Source organism: Ascidia mentula, chromosome 7 (assembly GCF_947561715.1).
Source record: "Ascidia mentula chromosome 7, kaAscMent1.1, whole genome shotgun sequence".
Lineage (NCBI taxonomy): Eukaryota > Metazoa > Chordata > Ascidiacea > Phlebobranchia > Ascidiidae > Ascidia > Ascidia mentula.
The window spans coordinates 8,485,004-8,504,486 of record NC_138572.1 but is presented as its reverse complement, the minus strand read 5'-3'; the positions used below and the strand labels follow the sequence as shown (position 1 = coordinate 8,504,486).

General features: G+C 37.9%; 4 protein-coding genes across 6 annotated transcripts; all 4 read right to left on the bottom strand.

The window, feature by feature from the left end:
• Positions 1-668: 668 nt before the first annotated feature.
• Positions 669-4,592, bottom strand: LOC145908393 (4-galactosyl-N-acetylglucosaminide 3-alpha-L-fucosyltransferase FUT5-like). Its single transcript, XM_082995668.1, has 6 exons — positions 3,867-4,592; positions 3,565-3,681; positions 3,366-3,461; positions 2,845-2,918; positions 2,669-2,785; positions 669-1,729 (listed from the first exon to the last, which is right to left on the bottom strand). The coding sequence occupies exons 1-6, from the start codon at positions 4,143-4,145 to the stop codon at positions 1,018-1,020; spliced, it is 1,395 nt and encodes a 464-aa protein (XP_082851794.1). The 5' UTR covers positions 4,146-4,592; the 3' UTR covers positions 669-1,017.
• A 1,139-nt stretch (positions 4,593-5,731) lies between these two features.
• LOC145909486 (3-galactosyl-N-acetylglucosaminide 4-alpha-L-fucosyltransferase FUT3-like) lies at positions 5,732-8,028 on the bottom strand. The gene is made up of 5 exons (XM_082996877.1): positions 7,939-8,028; positions 7,175-7,273; positions 6,808-6,881; positions 6,596-6,712; positions 5,732-6,440 (listed from the first exon to the last, which is right to left on the bottom strand). Exons 1-5 carry the CDS (start codon positions 8,026-8,028, stop codon positions 5,732-5,734), a joined length of 1,089 nt encoding a protein of 362 aa, XP_082853003.1.
• A 937-nt stretch (positions 8,029-8,965) lies between these two features.
• LOC145909485 (4-galactosyl-N-acetylglucosaminide 3-alpha-L-fucosyltransferase FUT6-like) lies at positions 8,966-10,652 on the bottom strand. The gene is made up of 4 exons (XM_082996876.1): positions 10,578-10,652; positions 10,342-10,415; positions 10,085-10,201; positions 8,966-9,665 (listed from the first exon to the last, which is right to left on the bottom strand). The coding sequence occupies exons 1-4, from the start codon at positions 10,650-10,652 to the stop codon at positions 8,966-8,968; spliced, it is 966 nt and encodes a 321-aa protein (XP_082853002.1).
• Positions 10,653-13,156: 2,504 nt separating this feature from the next.
• LOC145908550 (4-galactosyl-N-acetylglucosaminide 3-alpha-L-fucosyltransferase FUT6-like) lies at positions 13,157-19,470 on the bottom strand. Of its 3 annotated transcripts, none has more exons than XM_082995848.1 (8): positions 18,988-19,470; positions 18,284-18,340; positions 17,705-17,782; positions 15,929-16,003; positions 15,218-15,307; positions 14,797-14,870; positions 14,509-14,625; positions 13,157-14,457 (listed from the first exon to the last, which is right to left on the bottom strand). In XM_082995848.1, exons 1-8 carry the CDS (start codon positions 19,084-19,086, stop codon positions 13,758-13,760), a joined length of 1,290 nt encoding a protein of 429 aa, XP_082851974.1. In that variant the 5' UTR covers positions 19,087-19,470; the 3' UTR covers positions 13,157-13,757. The 3 variants fall into 3 exon arrangements, with proteins under 3 accessions (XP_082851974.1, XP_082851975.1, XP_082851976.1); XM_082995849.1 differs by having other exon boundaries at positions 17,708-17,782; XM_082995850.1 differs by lacking the exon at positions 18,284-18,340 and having other exon boundaries at positions 17,708-17,782.
• Positions 19,471-19,483: the final 13 nt, after the last annotated feature.

The window sequence follows — 19,483 nt, the reverse complement described above, 5'->3', positions numbered from 1 at the left end:
AAGCTACAGTAAGGCCACTGCTTTAGTCTAGTAAATGCACGAGCAAAGCCAGTTCCCACAATTGTGAAAAACAATTGGCCATAAGCATCAGCTACATGCAACTCCGCCACGCGTTTCTCTGACATTTCAGTAAATCAGGCTCAGTCGCTTTGTGACGTCACATCCCCAGTTTCCTTGCAGTCTGTTGTTCTGGCAGTGAACAGACGCGCGCTTGATGGAAAAAACGCTTTTATGTATATGGCTCGCACACGCTCAGCGGGAAAATAAACAATTGAATTTTGCATTTAGGCAAACTACGTTTCCCGAATGTCGACTAACGATTTTTGTCCTCAATAGAGCTGTCTGATGTAAATAAGATTTTTTTTCTTCTGTCGCTCTGTCTATCATTAAACACTTTTTTCTTTCTGTCGCTTTGTCTACCTTCTTTACGTATTATTATCAACAGTCCCTTATATAAAAACTTGCAACCCATATTGTCCAACTCGCGAATTCCCAGTTGATTTACTTTTCATCGGAATAGCACTTTAAACTATGTTTCTCTTTGCCGTTTAAATTTTATATGTTGTTCAGTAAACGGAGTGGGATTTGAACCCCGGAAATTTCGCTCATAAATCTCTCTATATCTGGTTTTCTGCTTTCGAATGTGTATTTGTTACTCATTAGCGACCTCTCACGGTTGAACAAAAAACAATTCTTCCCACTGGACAACACGCCACAATTACGTCCGTAATTTAAAGCGCTCTTTAGATGATATAAATAAAGCAATCCTATGTGACGTATAATTCAGCTCATTGGGAAAGATACATTCAGAAAAACACATGTATTTGCTAACACCGTGTAATTTACGATTGAAGAAAATTAGCTACAAAAACTACAACTACGCTGTTAAGCTTTCAATCACGCCAAAAACATAGAAACTGCAGTTTTTGAAACTGCAAAAGTTAAGTCCTCTGCCATGGACAGTTTGTATGGGCCATAGGAAAAACTTAAACATGAAGACTTTCCCAATTGGCTGGACTATATTTCAATACCCAAGTTTGGCACATCCAAACATTTTTGGTAATCCTGCCCGTAATACCAATCATGCAGAGAGCGCACAGTGCGTCGCTCGGGATTTTCATTATTGTTTTTTTGTAAAAACATACAAAGGGAACAGAATGACGTCACTTTTTCACGCTCTGCGACCTTTGGTACACTTTTCATCCAACTCAAATATTCCCTGTAGGCGGTATCGTTTTTATCAAGGTAATTCAAATAGTCGGCTAACTTTTTGGGTGAAGCAAAATCAGGTGCGTATATGAATGAGTTAGGAGATGGAGCCACAAGCTCGTAGTCTTTTTTCAGCGGCCCGAGAACCACTGGTACAGCGCCGTATTGCAACCCGTTTCTCCAGAACTTCTCTGTAATGTAGTCTTTGCAGGGCCACTGATTTTCAAAGGAGAGATAGAACTTGTACTTGTAATTCTCGTAATCCTTGTAATTCCTCTTCGTATTTCCAAAACAGCTACCGCCAAAGTCGACTTTCAGTCCATTGGCAGCAAGATCTTTCGCATATTTCAACCTCTCGCGCGATCCTTTCATCAGTCCGCAGTTTGAAACTACCCACAATGCTGTTCGGGTTTTCCGCTTAAGGAAGTCGTCGAAGGCGGAGTCGTTTAACGGAATATCTGGTCGTTGTTGCAGGAGCCAATAATTTGAACCATACGGGCACCACACGTCTGAATCCATTCTACAAATAGTTTGAAATACATCTATTATACTTGAAAATAATAGAGTCCATCTAATTTAATGATGTAGAGCAGTGGTTTTAACTTTCACTGTACCGGGTCTGAATATAAAAAAAGTATGTAAACCGTTATTAAACAAGAATTTTGGAAAAACCATCATGTAGTATACAATGTACATGTAATCGTCAAAGTTTGTGTCTTGAACGCAACCAATTAACTGCTGCTTGTAGGCTTGATTAGTCGCGTGGCTTAATTTGTCTGCGCCTAATAAATAGTCCACGTTTCAAGGCGAACGTTTTGTTGCTGCGTTCAGGCCCTACTGTCGGTAAGTGTGACTTATTCTGTCTGTTGTGTACTTTATATGTTTATCGTAGGAATTTGTTTGCAGAAAACCTTGCGTTTACAAACTTGACCGCACCAATTTAACAAATAAGTGGGAAAGTGCGTATGAGTAGAGACAGCGGTAATTCAGCAACACACCACAGCTTCAAATAAAAAGACTGCAGGTACAGTATATAAATGGCTGGTACAGTGTTTTATCCATGTTGTCTACATGTTGCTCACTAATTACACTTACTGGTCTACATAGGTAGCGCGATGTCCCAGGTTTTTTTTTATCGCGACCCAAACGAAATAATCGGTATAACTTTGTTTTACACGAAAAACAAAAGATCTTTTGTATTTCTGGTTGGTAGTTGATACCTCAAGTTGAAAACCACTGAACGAGTATCAGGATTCAAAGCTTTAATTATGTTTGGGAAGTTAGTGGTAAGGCCTCTTTGCTTTACTCGAAAAACAAAAGATCTTTCATACTGGTTGATACCTCACATTAAAAAGCAATGAACGACTATCGGGTTTCGAACGTTGAAATATAAAAGGAGAGTGTTTGGTTTCTTCAGTGAACAACAGAATCTCTTTAGAATAACGGAAAGTTGATTTACTTATAACTCATCGTAAGATTGAAGAATCCGTCATATTCCTTCATTTTCATTCCTCGAAAATGGTAAATAGCTACTGGCCCCTCGCCCGAACTCCATACGTAATACTGGTTTGCCAATCTACAACAATATGCGGTTAAAACATTTTCTTGCTAGCAACATGTATTTGACGTGCTTACCTTGTTTTAGGAGCAATACGATAAATCGGGTCGTTAAAGTGGAAGATCAAAGCCTTTGTGGTTTCATCATGTACCTAAGAAAATCTTGTTGGTTCAAATCTGAAGTCGAAACTGAAATTTTAGCAGTAAGTGATATAACCAAGTTAAAAAAACGCCAGTTGACCTCATTTTTTTCATATGGACAGGTTCACGAAAAAAATTTAATTGTAAGAAACCGGAAATACCAAAGGCAAAGCTGATACACTCTATTTCCAGTTGCAAGGCCAGCCCTAAAATTGTGGGGACCAAATGCCTTATCGGTAAGCGAGTAAAAGGGTTTTATAAAATCGTCTAATGCGTCAGGAAACGTTCTTGTTTTGACAAAAAATTTAGCCACAGAGTATAAACATTAGAAGAAATAGTATAAAATCTTTATCGTATAAATTTCCTACGCCATTGCATACGACCCAGATTAGAGGTGTCCACCATTGTGTGCCAAAATCTATCTTTAAAATGCAAAAAATAAATTTAACACCCCGAACCTTGTTGCCATCAATTGAAACTTCGCAACCTCCGCAACTGGGCGCCAAAGTAAATGGTTCACCTCCGTACTGAGGGTACATTATCACAATGGTAACCTGCAGCACAAAAATACAGTTATAGCCATTTGAGTATCTCATTCCTATTTCAAAGGTAAATTTCCGCTACAGTCTTAACTAACAGGGAACTTGAAAATCGTACCTTTTTCTGTGGTTCGGTCGTCGTCTCAACAGTTGTTGTTGTCGTTGGTGTTCGTGACTCCGTTGGTGGATTTGTCTTCGCTGGCGGAATGTGTATATTATCGGGCAAAATCATTTTCTGCACAGAATAGTAAGGTCAGTCATATATTTGAAACGTTGAATGAAGATAGTATGTTAGTGAAATTATAAGGTAGCATTTAAGGGTGTGCTAAATGCACCGTGTTTGAAAATTATTAGAAATCAGAAAAAACTTTAAAGCAAATCGCCAAATTCATTGTGTTGAACTTTTCTAAAATAACTTGCCTTTTCGCTCGTGGAAATGTGATACAATATCCAAGTAAGTGTTGCGATTGCGAATGTAAAAATGCAACCAATTCGTCGTTTTATCATGATTAGTTGCTGGTCAGAAGTGTCACAAACTTTACGAAAATATTTTAACAACCAGCTGGCGTTTTGTAATTCTCTCTTTATGTAAACACAAGAATATTCATTCAACCATAGGCATACAATGTGTATAAAATTAATGTCTTCTTGGACGCTATACACCACGTGCTCCTGTCCATATTCCATTTGTTGATACATTTACTTGAAATTTCTCCTCTGGTTTCATCACACAAAAGGATCTGAATGTCTTACCAGACTTTGGAAACTCTATAGGTGTAGACTGCATAACCATACTTCAATCGGTTTTATCTTACCTTGGGTGTCCCGCAAAAATGAATAACGCCAACCTTGCTATATAATGCCATTCAAATGATAAAATTGATGTAATCTCAGGAACACAATTTACGGATCTACTCAATATTGCTCCTCTAGAGGTGTGTGACCGATAACAATGATACATGACGTCATCACCCACTCCGCGAGCCTTATCTGTGATTTTTGACGTCAATTTGGTCAGCTTCTTATAATCCTAGACCAACCGCTTCATTCTAACTAACATTGGCGTAAGCTCTTGCCGAAATGTTTTGAATAAATAACATATGTCAAACGTTTTAAATGAACAAAACTCTTAGCAGCCTCCACTGAGTCGGTTAGTACCAAGTGGTTGTTCTTTCGATGGAGTCTTTCCATCACTATAGTGCGACAATGAGAGTGTAGGTTTGAATTACACTGGTGCGCCCGAGAAGCTGGATCATGTTTCACGGTTTTTATTGTATTCTTTCTTGCCGTGTGACTGTTTTTCAACGACTGTTTCGAAAACCTGAATACCGAGCCAAACGATTTCTATTTTACGCTAAGGTTTTTAGGCCTTAACACATATTAGGGTATACATGCTGTTAGTATTTGCGCCGTAACTATTTTTGTGTTAATAATACCCATCAATGAAATCTTGTTCGTTAAAAAGGCTGAAAGACAGCCCTCATTCGAAGTATCTTGCCCTAAAGAAAATGCCTAAAAATACGCAACACTGCAATAAGAGAGCTGCAGACAGGGTGTATGCACGCACTGTTTCGACCTTTGAGGTCTCATCAGTGCAGCTGTTGACAGTGGCGCTGTGTTAGCTTTTACACTAACGGGCACACTAATTTCCACTTTGTGGTACCTTTCGGCGATCGTCGATCCGTTGGGTACCCTATACTGAGTACCAAACAACAGAGACGAACCACTGTGAAGCGCACAATGGCAAAACGGAAATATATGTAACAAAAGTTCAATTGCACGCACGACTGCTACACGAACTTCGAAACTACCATAATTGTTTTTGTTATTAGCCGCAAGGTGTCTCCCAAGACGCACCATCAAAAACGACATATATGCCCATGTAATAATAGAGATCTGTGTTAGGGTGTGTATAAACCCTACTTCCTGCGTCATTTCTTGTAAAACATAACTCAGAACACCACCTGTCAGAAGTAAGCGGAATTTATCCAATTATCCAGGCCTGGCGTCTTGCTCCAAACAAGTACATAACAAACGGTAAGCTTTCAAGCAATGGGGTGTGGTGCAACACATGTAGTGCAACACATATAATGCAAAATAATATGCAGCGATTTTGTTCTTTCGCGTGACATCAGAGATCTTGCTGTTAACTTGCTTCCATTGCTTTTCAAATAAATAACTTGACTTCTTGACAAACAGAAGGTTAAAAATAGTCGAAATTTTATGAACATTAACCTTGCAACAGCTTACGGGCCACGTTTTACCTTTTCGGAAACCAAACGACCTTAAATTTTCATCCCTAAGTGTGGAACTCCAAGGCACTCTTGGTAGTCTTGTCCGTAAAACCAATCGTACAATGAAGGAACCACGCGAGGTGTCATGGTTGAGTGGTTCAAGTCATAGTTATGTAAAAGACTGCAAAGCAGACAAAATCCAGTTCTCTTCATATTTTTCTTCACTGGAAGCACACTCTTCATCCAACTCAAATACTCTTTATAAGCGTTATCGTTCTTGTCCAGATAGTTCAAATAGTCGGCTAAGTCTTTAGGCGAGTCAAAATCAGCAGCGTATATGAATGAGTTACGAGATGGCGCTACAAGCTCGTAGTCTTTCTTAGGTGGCCCGAGCACCACTGGTACCGTGCCGTGTTTTAAGGCGTTATCCCAAAACTTCTCAGTAATGTAGTCTTTGCAGTTCCATTGATTTTCAAAGGCGAGATAGAACTTGTACTTGTGACTTTCGAAGTCATCTTTGATGTTGTCAAAACACCCCCCACCTAGATCCACCTGAAGACCGTTGTTGATCAGTTCCATGACGAAGCTCTTTCTTTCTCGAGCGTGTGGCATGACGTTGCAGTTTGATACAACCCACAATGCTGTTCGTTTTTTTCTTTTCACCAAATCCTCCAAGGAGGTATTGTCTAGAGGTAAATCTTTGCGCTCTTGTAGGAGCCAATAGTTCGAACCGAAGGGAGTCCAGACGTCCGAGTCCCTCCTATTAGATTCAATACATTTTTTCATGATTTGTCTTTTACCTAAATATCATTATGCCAGACGCTATCTTGTCGGTTTAATTGTTAGAGGTAGTTCAGTTTCATATTTCACTCTTCTTGAGTTGGAAATGCTTTGTTCACTTTGTCCACAACATACCTGTAGCTCATGGTGAGATTGAAAAACCCGTCATACTTTCTTAATGTCAGGTTGCGTAGATGGTAAATAGCAACAGGGCCTTCTTCAGTAAACCAAACATAATGTTGATCCAATCTCCTGTACGTGAGAGCGCATAATTAAGACACTGACGAAGCCGTCCTAAACGGACTAAGTATAGCTTACCTATGTAGTACGGGTTAATGTAAACTAACCTCGATTTCGGGGCAATATCGAAAATAGGGTCGTTAAAATGGAATACCAGCGCCTTGGTGTTTTTGTCTCCAATCTAAATAACAGTGGTTGCCACCAGTTCTTCGTGCAACAGTTGCATGGTATCGCTACTAAACAAGTTTTACCCAAGAAATAGTCTTAACTTAAGGGTTGCTTAAATTTAGATTTCTAATAGAACATATAACTATAGTTCTAATAGCCATAGAGTTTAATGTTATAACTTTGGCCTGAGTTGATTTGATTCAAGTTACTGCATGAGTAACCTCAAAATAACTGTCTTTACTGACCAAAACATAAAGAGCAAATGTAAGCAGTAAAACCACTCAACACAAAGATGTTGGCATTCACCTTTTCTATGTTGACAGAAACCTCACAATTTCCGCACTTCCCAGGCAGTTTTCCAACGGGACCTCTGCCGTTTTCTGGATACATTATCAGGATTGTGTACTGAAACGTAGGGTGAGGGCAAATTACGCGGGGGCGATAAATAAGTTCATTTTATATCTCTTCATTAAATCAGACCTGTATTTAAAATTCCCAAGTTTGGATATTATTAAGTGTACAATTTTGGGCCTAATTCTTTTTACTATTTTCAAATTCTTGTTACTCTGGGGGGCGTTTTGCAAATGACTCACTACTACACCACTTAAACAAATACTTACAATACTCGTTTTTGAAATGTGTCTGTCGAAATTCTTATAGGCCAACGTCAAATTCTACAGACAAAACGTTTTCATTTTTTCAGTTAAGTTACAATAGGTCTGAAGCTCCCAGTAAAATCCTAAAATTCTGTAGCATGATGTTCCCTACACATATGGTGATAACCCCCTTATTGTTGGGAAATAAGGACCAATGTAAGCTTTTACTTCCTTTAAACTTTGAACATATTCTATGCAAGCGGTTCGAACTGATCATTTTTGTTTACATCAAGGTATTGCGCGTTAACCTTTCAATCAAGAGATTGCTTACCAAGTACAAGTATGACAATACCAAAACGTATACACTTTAGTTTTAATACAGAACCATGATTTACAATACCAAAACTTTAAACAGATTCACAATACAAATATATTTCAAAAAGTTTAAAAATAAGTACAAAAAGAATGGCTTACTTTGTGTGTAGTTAGGTAGTAATACATAATCAAAACCAGACACACGAAGACGTTCACGATCAAAAACCCCAACTTTATTTTCTTGCCCATTTCTTTTCGGAAACCTATTTGAAAAGAGATTCTTAAACTTCTGTGAAATAGTTTGGAAACAACTTGTTACAATTATTGCACAACCAACCTCATAATACAAATTAACAAACAGTATACTTGCAAGCCACTTTTACTTATCAGTTAGTATACAGTTACGGGATCCTTTGAGTCTAAGATACTTTGTAATATATCTCAAACAGTTAGTTTTTGCCCTCCCATCTCTGTAAAATGCGATCACTAAAATTCCAACTGCCTGATCTATTGCTCACAAAGATGTAGATCACAGGAACTGTGCCTATAACAGTCTTTAGCCTTACAGCAACTTAAGTTATAATGTAGTTTTGCATCAGCTGTGTGCTTAAAGGAAGTTGCAGACAATGGTACGACATATTGCTGTCATAAGCATCCATAGCTATTTATTCAAGTGTCGATCAAACGATATGTATTCAGAAAATATGAGGCGGTCGATTGGAATGCCACACCTTTATCTGTGGCTTCTAACGTCCCACACGTAATTCGAAAAAATCATTTTGTTTGTCTCAGCGTGAAACTGGAATAAAATTGCTGCAAAAACTGGTTCTGAATTGCGTCCACGACTTTATTCGGCTTAGAGATTAAGGGAATGATAACTGAAGGTAAGTACAACAAGCACGTGCAAAAAATGTATCCCGTCGGTTTTCTGCTATGGGTAAAAGTGCTTGAACAAATTTTGCATGCAAAGATCATTTCACTGTTGTACACACGAAGAAACCATCGTATGGATGCGTAACAGTTGCAAATGAAGTAATCACCAAACAGATTATACACATCGGAAAAGAGTACGATTACCAATATTAACAATAATGTACGTACAGTTTTTTTTAAACCTGTCTGTATCTTCCGTCGAATTTCGTTGAACACGCTTTTAGAAAGATGTAAATAGAAAATTAAAACATATTCAAATCTCAAGCCCAACGTTCGGTATACCCAGACATTTGTGGTAATCCTGGCCATAAAAATAATCAAAGAGGGAGGGAACGACGCGCGGTTTCGCGTTTCTGTTGTTGTTCTCATGCAGGAAATAGCAAAGTCCACACCATCCTCCCCTCGTCATTGGTTCCTCAACGTGTGGAATTGTTTTCATCCAGCCTAAATACTCTTTGTAAGCTGTATCATTCTTATCCAGGTAATTTAGGTAGTCAGCTAACTCCTTGGGAGAGTTATAGTCAAGGGCGTATATGAAAGAATTTGCAGCCGGAGCTATACGTATGTAGTCTTTTTTCGGAGCACCGAGTACAACGGGTACAGTGCCTTTTTTTAATGCATTGTCCCAGAATTTTTCTGTGATGTAATCCTTACAGTTCCACTGGTTTTCAAATGCGAGGTAGAACTTGTATTCTGAGAAATTAAATTTCCCCCATTTCTTGAAACATCCCCCACGCAAGTCCACATTTAAGCCACTGGCAACCAGATCTTTCGCGTATTTCATTCTGTCCTGAGCTCCTTTCATAGTGGCGCAATTTGACACAACCCACATGGCTACCTTGTCCTTTTTCTTTACCATGGCGTCTATAGTGGAATCGTTAAAAGGGAGATTCGGAAACGTTCTAACAAGGTTGTAGTTAGTTCCATATCCACCAAATATATCCGCATCCGCCCTGCAAATCCAAAGTAATTATAAGAGTTTTTCCGGCATGTTTGAAGATGGGCTGAAACACAGCCAGTTCAAATGTTGAGAACATGCTGAACACAAACAAATTTATACATGGCGTCGATGTGTTCATGTCGATGGATTTTATCTTGGCCAGCATTAATATTATGGACATTCTTTAACTGTTCTGTTGAGATTCACATACATACATAATAAGGGTGGTGCTTCATTCGTAATTAATCTGTGGTTTGACGTAGCATTGCATTGTTTCTCTTTTCCCCATCGTATTTTACGTGGTTATGTAACTGTACAATTAAGTATCAAAAGACTGACAACATGATATGAGCATGATTTACGATTTTTTGGGATGATTCGGTGACGACATAAATAATACAATCGCTGCAATGTTATCAAAATTATAATAACCTGTAGGTCATGGTCAGGTTGAAGAATCCGTCATATTCTTTCAGGGTCATATGACGAAAGTGGTACAAAGCAACTGGCCCCTCTATGGTCTTCCACACGTAGTACTGGTCCAGTCTCCTATGGTTAGAAGATCAATTGTTACAAAACGTCACCAGATAAGTAGGTGATTTAGTTGTTAAAAACGTAAATTTGGATTGTACCGTAGGTGTGAAACAAAATGCAACGACAATATGTATTATCAGTTCGACCATACAGACCTCTTCTTGGGGGCTATTTGAAAAATTTGATTGGTGAAAATAAAGACCAGAGCTTTGGTATTGGAGTTGTTTATCTGAAAGAAAAGTCAAATATACAAATTGGTGATGGTTACTCTGTACCTCCATCTTGTGGCAAGGAGGACATTTTATTTTATGCACAAGTTTTAAACAACATTATGTCGGTTACCAAGTAACTACTCCAGTCATTTTACCATCTAAATACCAGAATAGATTACCTTGCTTCTATCAGAAGACAATTCACAATTTCCACAATGGTCAGGAAGTTGGTCAATCTTCTTCTTTCCACTCATCATAAGGATGGTCAGCTGGAAGTGTAGATACGAGTTATCATACGACAATGAAAATTTTCAATTTTGCTATGACAACTTTGTGTCCACGCTTCTAGTTTTAGAAAACATGTTTCGCTTTTTTTAGGCATGTTCAGTTCTTATTCAAAAGATTCTATTTGAATAAGAACTGAAGATTCTAAATAAAAAGTGAAACATGTTTTCTAAAACTAGAAGCGTGGACACAAAGTTGTTCTAGTAACATTTAAAATTGAAATTGAAGTTTAACTTGTGTCACGCGTAAGAAGTGTTGCTGATTAGGTGGATTTCAAGAAAGTTAAAACATTTTATTGCTACGACAAAGAAAAGTGACAAAATTGACAGTGTAATCATATTGGGTAAACATCCAGATTGACAAATATAGCTAAACATCCAGATTGACAAAAGAAATTGATTCTGAGTTATTACAACCAGCAACACACACTATGATTTATTATGTTTTGTCCACAATACGGCCGTCTGCAAAAAAATTAATATCCCAGAACGGTGAAATTTTTTAATATTGAATACGGACCTTTTCTTGGGGTTTGGCAGTGGTGGTTTCAATACTTGTTGTTTTTATAGCTTGACGGGAGGCATCCGGCAATGTCTGCAAAACGATGAATATTGTGCATTTGCTTGTGCGCTTAAAAATTAAATTTACTTTTCGTCACATTGTGCTGCAACAACAAAGCATTTCGTATCAGAAAACCGTTGTACGATATTTAGTTGCGGATAATTCAAACACGTGCAGCATTCATCTTCAGTGGGATGGTTTGACATCGAGACTGAGCACAAAGTCTATACAAATGTCGTTTAGCAACATTCCGAGCTCTGGTATTCTTGTACGTTTTCCGCTCCCAATATTACGCGCATGCATTTTTCTTCATAGGAGCGAAGGAAGTTAAAGAAACAACATTAAAATCCGACAAATACTTCAGTGGTTCGTCAAGCAAAATGGTTTAAACGTTTTCCCGTTAACGAAATAGTTCATGTTCGTCTCTCACAAAAACACAACACACGGATACATTGTTTGCATGTCGTCTGGGTTTTCCTTGGACAAAAAATTGAAAAACCCACATATCTTGGATAAACCATATACACCTCTTAGTGCAAGAAAACTAAACACAAGCCGTGAATATGTTTTATATAGAAATTTCCGTCTTTTTCACCATTATTGATACATTTTAGCACGTTTGTGTTTGAGGCTATCAATTCTATGCTTTTTTAAACAAACGTGTACCTAGCATAGCATTTTTACAAGATATTATTCGACATAAATATTCGAATGCTAAAATAATTACGGTAAAGTTTGTTGAGTAAGATCCTGCGCTTTCAATCGCTTTCTGTTGCACCAAAGACTGAAATTGAAACAACTTTCGATTGGTTATGGCCATATTTAAAAATTACTTCTTCTAACTAAGAATCACATTAGACGTTTAAGTTAAACTGCAGTTGCACAAATTTTATTTCTTACCTTGTTTCCAGTCGTGGTATAGTAAATGACTGTAGCAACAACAAGACAGTTTAAAACCAGTAAGCCAAACAGCTTTTTTTTCACTGAACGAACAAACATCTTACAGTAATATTTGACCTGAGACTACAGAATGCACGGCTTCGCTGTTGATGCAAAACCAATTTAAACAAAGTACACAAAACCAGTTATCACAGTAAGATCCGTAGCAATGTTAACAAACCTGTGTTGTTTTGCGTATGGATAATATGTCAGTGTTTCTTTTCAAAGAATTTACACATTGTTAAACCTGTAAGGCGTTACTTGAAACGTCTCTACAAAATAATAACACTGCCTTATGTCTGACTATCTGACTCCCGATAAAAAGGCTTTTATCACACCCAGTCAACCGATCAGTTTAATACATAATAAACAAGCGCACGAGGATTTATTATAAGCGTTACAAACCACGCGTACAAAATGTCTCTGTCCTATATTTCCCATTTCCTCTCTTTTGTTCTCTGTCGGTTCGTCTGTTTTTATGCAGTTACGGGACCCTTTGTAGGCTAAAGTTATTTTGCAATATATCTCGAATAATTAGTTCTTGTCCTCCCATCTCTGCACCGTCAATGCAAGCACTAAAATTCTTTCTGCCTGGTCTATTGCTCACAAAGATACAGATTACAGCAACTGTACTTATAATAGTTTTTAGCTATACATCAATTTTAGTTATAATGTAGTTCTAATTTGCATTATCTGTGCGCTTAAAGGAAGTTGCAGACAATAGTAGTCAATGACATATTGCTGTCACAAGCATCTACAGCTATTTATTCAAATGTCGCCGCTTATCTAACGACATGTATTGAGGAAATATTGTCCATATAAGATCACCCAGTCACTTGAAATAACAAACCTTTTTCTCTGGAGTCCAATATGCTTTAATTTTCTCCAATTTGCTACATCACTTAGTATGAAGCTGGAATCAAATTGCTATAATAACTGTTGCTGAATTGTGTCCACGACTTTATTCGGCTGATATATTAAAGGAATGATAACTGAAAACAAGTACAACAAGCACAAAAAAATGTATCTCGCCGGTTGATTGCCATGGGAAAAAGGGCATTGTACTTGTGAACAAATTTTGCAAGCAAAGATCACTTCACTGTTACACACAGTTTAATACATAATAAACAAGCGCACGAGGATTTATAATAAAGTGTTACAAACGATGCGTGCAAAATGTCTGTCCTATATTTCCCTTTTCCTCTCTTTCGTTATCTGTCGGTTCGTTCGTTTAGAAGCAAAACATGTGTGGCTTGTGTACAAAATGCATAATGGGTTATTTGATTTCGGATTATCCCGTGATACTTGAGAAAACGGCTTGTTGCTGGAAGTGTCATGGAATAGGTCGACCGGATATTTAATTATCTTCCGTGCGAATAGCACATTCGCCTTAAATGAATTAAACTAGGATTTACATCGTGATTATTTTGCTACGGTAATGAAAACATTGGTTGATGCCAGAAAACGCAACATAATAATTGTAAATGTGACGTCGAAACTACAAATTCAACCAATTCAGTTGTACGTAATTTTGTAAAAATGCCGATTTACTCGCAAACATCAAATTTTCGCATTCATATCTCAAGCCCCACGTTCGGTATACCCAGACATTTGTGGTAATCCTGGCCATAAAAATAATCGAACAGGGAAGGAACGACGCGCGGTTTCGCGTTTTTGTGGTTGTTCTCATGCAGGAAACTACACAGTTCACACCATCCAACTTTCTTCATTTTTTCCTCATAGTGTGGAATTGTTTTCATCCAGCCTAAATACTCTTTGTAAGCTGTATCATTCTTATCCAGGTAATTTAGGTAGTCAGCTAACTCTTTGGGAGAGTTATAGTCGAGGGCGTATATAAAGGAGTGTGGAGATGGGGATACACGTATGTAGTCCTTTTTCGGAGCACCGAGTACAACAGGTACCGTGCCCTGTCTTAATGCATTGTCCCAGTACTTTTCCGTGATGTATTCCTTGCAGTTCCACTGGTTTTCAAATGCGAGGTAGAACTTGTATTCTGAGTATTCAAATTTCCCCCGTCTGTTGAAACATCCCCCAAACAAGTCCACATTTAAGCCATTGGCAACCAGATCTTTCGCGTATTTCATTCTGTCCTGAGCTCCCTTTAGAGTTGCGCAATTTGACACAGCCCACAGGGCTACCTTGTCCTTTTTCTTTACCATGGCATCTATGGTGGAATCGTTGAAAGGAAGATTCGGAAATTTTACCAGTAGGGAATAGTTGGTACCATATCCACCCCATATGTCAGAATCCGTCCTGCAAAATTAAAACTTTAAAAATTAAAAATTTTGTTGTCTGTGTTGTTACCTGTAGGTCATGGTCAGGTTGAAGAATCTGTTGTATTGTTTCAGTGTCAAATGACGAAAGTGGTACAAAGCAACTGGCCCCTCTATGGTCTTCCATATGTAGTACTGGTCCCGTCTCCTGCGTTTGAAGGACTAGTTATAATGTGAAGTTACGAGGTACGTAAGGCGTTCGTGTTGTTCAGGAAGAAAGTTTTGTTTATTGTGTAAAAAATGCTGTGAAGCAAAACTCTTGTAATAAGTAGAAAGAGTTAAAAAAATCTCATATTATTATCAATTTGATCATACAGACCTCTTCTTGGGAGCTAATTGATAAATGGGATCATCGAACCCGAAGATCAGAGCTTTGGTATTGGGGTTGTTCATCTAAAAGACAAAGAAATTACAAATGGTAACCTTGTATCTCAATCTTGTGTCAAGTGCGACATCTTTTTTTAGAGCCTCATCAACAGAGTCATGTATGATTCTAAGTAACTACTTGAATCCCTTTATCATCATAGTGTCAGATTATATTACCTTGCTTCTATCAGACAACATTTTTTTAACTCAGAAACCATACTAAATATTAAATTAGGAAACAATGACTCTGCACCGCCACCTTATGGCAGATGCGGCATCTTTTCGTTTAGTCCTAGGATTTAAACAACTTCATGTCTGATGCGAAGAAATGGCTCGAGTCCTTTCATCTTTCTATTACCGCTCAGTTCTATTACCTTGCTTTTATCAGACGACAATTCACAATTTCCACACTTGTCAGGAAGTTGGTCTATCCTCTTGTTCCCACTCATCATAAGGATGGTCAGCTGTATGTAAATATGTCATCATTGAATATGTAAAAGTAAGAAAATTTACGGAAGGGAAATTGATTTGTTATCACCAATCCCCGTAGACTTTTAAAAAGCTGTAATTGAAATTCGAGCTTGACAACAAATACATTGCGAATAAGTGATACCTAGGACTGGCCTAGATTGCTACTTAATCATCAAACCAAGATGTTTTTTTTAATATATATATTTCGCCTATACGGCATCCTCAGTATTCTAAAAGAGTAATCGTAGTGATTAGCATCAAAAGCACACATCAAGATTAACATACACCTAACCTCCAGACCGCAATCCTGTACCAAACCAAACAAAGCAAAAACACACAAGCACAACAGCAGTTAAATGTTTGCGACGAAAAACGTTGTTGCGTCAGCAGTTTGCTCGCAATACCATTTACAGGCACCACACCAGTGGCTAAATGGATTAGAACGGTTCAAAAGATTAAAATGTATATAAAAACAAAAATAAATTTAAATAAATTTTACAAGAAAACGTTGTGTTCATCGTATCCTGGGCAACACCATGCGTTGATTGTTAATTGTTGCATTGATTGACTCGGATTTACCACTCGTAACGATTTTACAGTATTTGAATACGGACCTTTGCTTGGGCTTTGGCAGTGGTGGTTTCTTTACTTGTTGTGACCAGAGCTTGGTGGGAGGCATCCGTCACCGTCTACAAAACAATAAATTTCCGATCAAATGGAACAATTTGACCGAAAGCTATATAAATTTCTATAGTACGAATGGGCATTTCGTTAAATAACGGCCCGTTATATAGAAGGGATCAAGAGTTTTTCTTCTTTGACAAAACAAGTATTTGTATTTCTTCTTTGTACACGCGATTAGTTTGTTTGCGTATCGTCTGGGTTTCTCTTGGGCAAATTACTTGAAACCCACATATCTTGTAGAAACCATACACCTCGTGGTGCAAGGAAAAGTAAGCGCTCCTGCACTTTCAACAAGATCCTGCACTTTCAATTGCCTTCTTTTGCACCAAAGACTAAAATTAAATGGAAATATTTAAAAAATATATCTTTAAAACAATCTCATAAGACGTTAAAGTTGAAAGGGAGTTGCGCAAAATGCATTTCTTGCCTTATTTTCCGTCGTGGAATAATAAAGAATTGTAGCAACAACAAGACAGTTTACAACCAGTAAGCCAAACAGTTTCCTTTTCACTGAACGAACATACATCTTACACCAAGATATGTCCCGATTCTACTGAATGCACGACTTCGCTGCTGAGGCTAAACCAAGATAAGAAAGTACACAAAACCAGTCAAAGTCTAAGCGCATATTCTGTTGCAAACTTGTACTGAAGATTAAATGACGTCAGGTTTACATCTCACTGATGTTTACATCAACACTTGTAAACTCTCGGAAAGCCAAGTAATGCTGACTAGTAGAAGCGATCTAATTTTACCGCAGAGAAAAGCAGTGTTCACGCTTAATAGGCAACGTACCTCCGCTGGTAGTAAAATGACGTAGCAACGTAACCAGTTGTCCTATTAATATTTAATTTCTGGCTATGTTACAAGGCCTTTGCCTTCGTTTGCGTTATTACGAGGAACAATGATTTAATCAATTACAATAAAATAATCTCTTGTTCCCACTTGTCAACAACCCTAAAAGCGTATATATTTCGCAGAAACACCTCAACTATGTATGTCATGCTGGTCGTTCATCAGGCATGTTGCCAATTGGCTACATAGGCGATGCACAAGACAGCCATGTCGCTGTGACGTTTGCCACGTGATCAATCTCCGTCCCAGTTTGGTCTGACATGGTATTCACTGGGTAATTCCCTTTCACGCTACCACATTCCAGAGTACCAAGTTTGGCGTGCCTAGTGATACGTCCGGGATTGTGTTGGATCAAGAAGAATAAAATTTGTAAAACACCTAAATGTCCGTTAATTGTATGAAATTTCCCATTAAAATTCATATTTTTGTAATAAGGCGGACGGTTTACTATCTCAAAGTCACTATAGTTTCTGAACAGCAGGTAACTACCTGATATTTACTGCTTGCTCGATAAAATCTAAGTCTACACAAAACCCAATTTGCGGCCAATCTACAGGTTACCAAGTGTAGCTACATAGCCACATTGTAAGTAATTATGCTTGAAGTAAGCTCTAAGTTAAACATAGGCAGTAAACAGAACATTAATTTGTGACACACCGACATATTTTTTTGAAGACATGGACAGATTCGCACCCACTGTCACAATCCAATTTAATCTAATACCGGCACTTCCTTAAATGAAATAAATGCCAATACCGGCACAGCGATTTTGAATTATAGCCCTGTTTTCAATTGTAACTGAAAGATTGAATCAAGTCGTTTTTAACACTTATACAAACGTACGGACTTACGACCTTTTCTTGGGCTTTAGTAGTGGTAGTTTTTTTACTTGTTGTAATCACAGCTTGGTGGGTGGCATCCGGCATCGTCTGGAAAACAATTAATTTTGTACATTTGCTTTTGCGCTTACGAAGTAGAAATATTGCAAGTTGTGATCTTAACCATAGAAATCAATTGCTCACCAACAGGTGTGACAATAACCTTATATTCCCAAGACAATTTACTTTTACACAAAAAGGGTGGAGGTTAAAATCTGCCAAACGACATATGATAGGAGACATTTTTCACATACATTGTTCATTTTCATTGATGATATGACAAAAGGGCCGACTGCAACGTCTGAATAATTGTCGTTTAACAGCATGCTATTCTACCTTTGACATTCTTGCCTAAAGGTATCAAACCGCAACTGAGCGTTATAAAGGGTTACAAAGTTTTTTTTTCTACATTTTTTACCTCTTGATGAAGGCTGCTGCATAACAGCCGAAACGCTGAAAAACGTCAATAAAAAAGGTTTGCCAGAAGGGCAGTATTCAGCAATGTTGACATGATATTATTCGACGTCGATTTTCGAGATAGAAAATACTTACGGCTAAATTTGTTAAATAAGATCTCACGTTTTCCTTTACCTTCTGCTGCATCGAAGGCTGTAATTTAAATAACGTTAGCTTCGTTGGTACGGTATTTAAAAAGCCACTATATTTTGAAACCGCGAATCGCCAAAACTACGTCAAGTTGGGAGTGCAACGTATGGCCTCATTTCCATTTAAATACGTGATAATTGTTCCGTCTTAAAGTTCACGTCACTAAAAGTTTGCAAGCTGTTGAAACTAAGCAACGTTTTGCTGGAAAGCGTATTATCTGACTTTCTTCAGTTATTTCAAAAATTCTTCCACCATCAGTTTATTCTTATGCGCCATGCATTCCTGCGGGAAGGAAGGAAAGGGGCGTTGCATATGACAATAAAGCACAGCCGCTCAGAACCGAATTTCATAGAATGTCAAAGCACCAGATTACAACATCATTATAGCGCATAGCCAAGGAAACGTTATTTTACCAGTATTGGTGATGGTACTTGGCTGCCCGCGTGGGAAACTATGTGGTACAAAGGATATACTAATGTTTGCATAGGCATGAAACACACAAATGTCAACACTGTCAAAAATCAATGGAATGGAATTTTTCCTTAACACAGCGGTTGCCTTGACGCCATTGCATGACGTAGCAACGATATTTATATCGAATTGTGATGAGAATTAAATGTCGCGAAAGCACAATGTGTATTTTTACTTACATTGTTTCCTGTAGTGGAATAGTAGAGGACAATAGTGACAACCAGACAGTTTATAACCAGTAATACCCGCAGTTTGGCTTTCACAAAACGCACGAACATCTTTCTGTAAACTATGACTGCATAGTGAGTATACGTCTGATATACCTAAACTTAGCTGTGGCAAAATCAAGATATATACGTGAACACACAAAAACAGTCTAAGTCTAAGCTTATTTCCTGTTGAATCATTGCATTTCAAAATACATGACGTCAAGTTTTTAACTGATATTGCAAAATGAAATTGCATAAACCGGCAAAGGATCTTAAACAGGTTGTACAGAAAGCCGACAAGTAATACTGACTGCTGCTCGCGAACAAATTTTACCGCAGAAGAAGGCAGAATTGGCGGTTGGTGATCCACGTCGTCGGTACTAAAATAACGTAGCTGGATAAAAGTGGTTAATATTTGATTTCTGATGTCTCTCATAGTGTTTATGTCTTCGTTCGTTAAAATGAG

Excerpts from the sequence above, each read along its gene's own strand:
- LOC145908393 (XM_082995668.1), bottom strand. The coding sequence starts at position 4,145 with ATGTATCAACAAATGGAATATGGACAGGAGCACGTGGTGTATAGCGTC. Across the intron at positions 2,919-3,365 it reads TTTCAATTGATGGCAACAAG|GTACATGATGAAACCACAAA; the intron begins GTTCGGGGTGTT and ends AGATTTTCTTAG. Across the intron at positions 1,730-2,668 it reads AATCTTACGATGAGTTATAA|AATGGATTCAGACGTGTGGT; the intron begins GTAAATCAACTT and ends AACTATTTGTAG.
- LOC145909486 (XM_082996877.1), bottom strand. The coding sequence starts at position 8,028 with ATGGGCAAGAAAATAAAGTTGGGGTTTTTGATCGTGAACGTCTTCGTG. Across the intron at positions 7,274-7,938 it reads ACTACCTAACTACACACAAA|TACACAATCCTGATAATGTA; the intron begins GTAAGCCATTCT and ends CCTACGTTTCAG. Across the intron at positions 6,882-7,174 it reads TTTCTGTCAACATAGAAAAG|ATTGGAGACAAAAACACCAA; the intron begins GTGAATGCCAAC and ends ACTGTTATTTAG.
- LOC145909485 (XM_082996876.1), bottom strand. The coding sequence starts at position 10,652 with ATGAGTGGAAAGAAGAAGATTGACCAACTTCCTGACCATTGTGGAAAT. Across the intron at positions 10,202-10,341 it reads CAAATAGCCCCCAAGAAGAG|GAGACTGGACCAGTACTACG; the intron begins GTCTGTATGGTC and ends TTCTAACCATAG. Across the intron at positions 9,666-10,084 it reads AACCTGACCATGACCTACAG|GGCGGATGCGGATATATTTG; the intron begins GTTATTATAATT and ends TTGGATTTGCAG.
- LOC145908550 (XM_082995848.1), bottom strand. The coding sequence starts at position 19,086 with ATGTTCGTGCGTTTTGTGAAAGCCAAACTGCGGGTATTACTGGTTATA. Across the intron at positions 18,341-18,987 it reads ATTCCACTACAGGAAACAAT|CCTTCGATGCAGCAGAAGGT; the intron begins GTAAGTAAAAAT and ends TTTAAATTACAG. Across the intron at positions 14,626-14,796 it reads CAATTAGCTCCCAAGAAGAG|GAGACGGGACCAGTACTACA; the intron begins GTCTGTATGATC and ends CTTCAAACGCAG.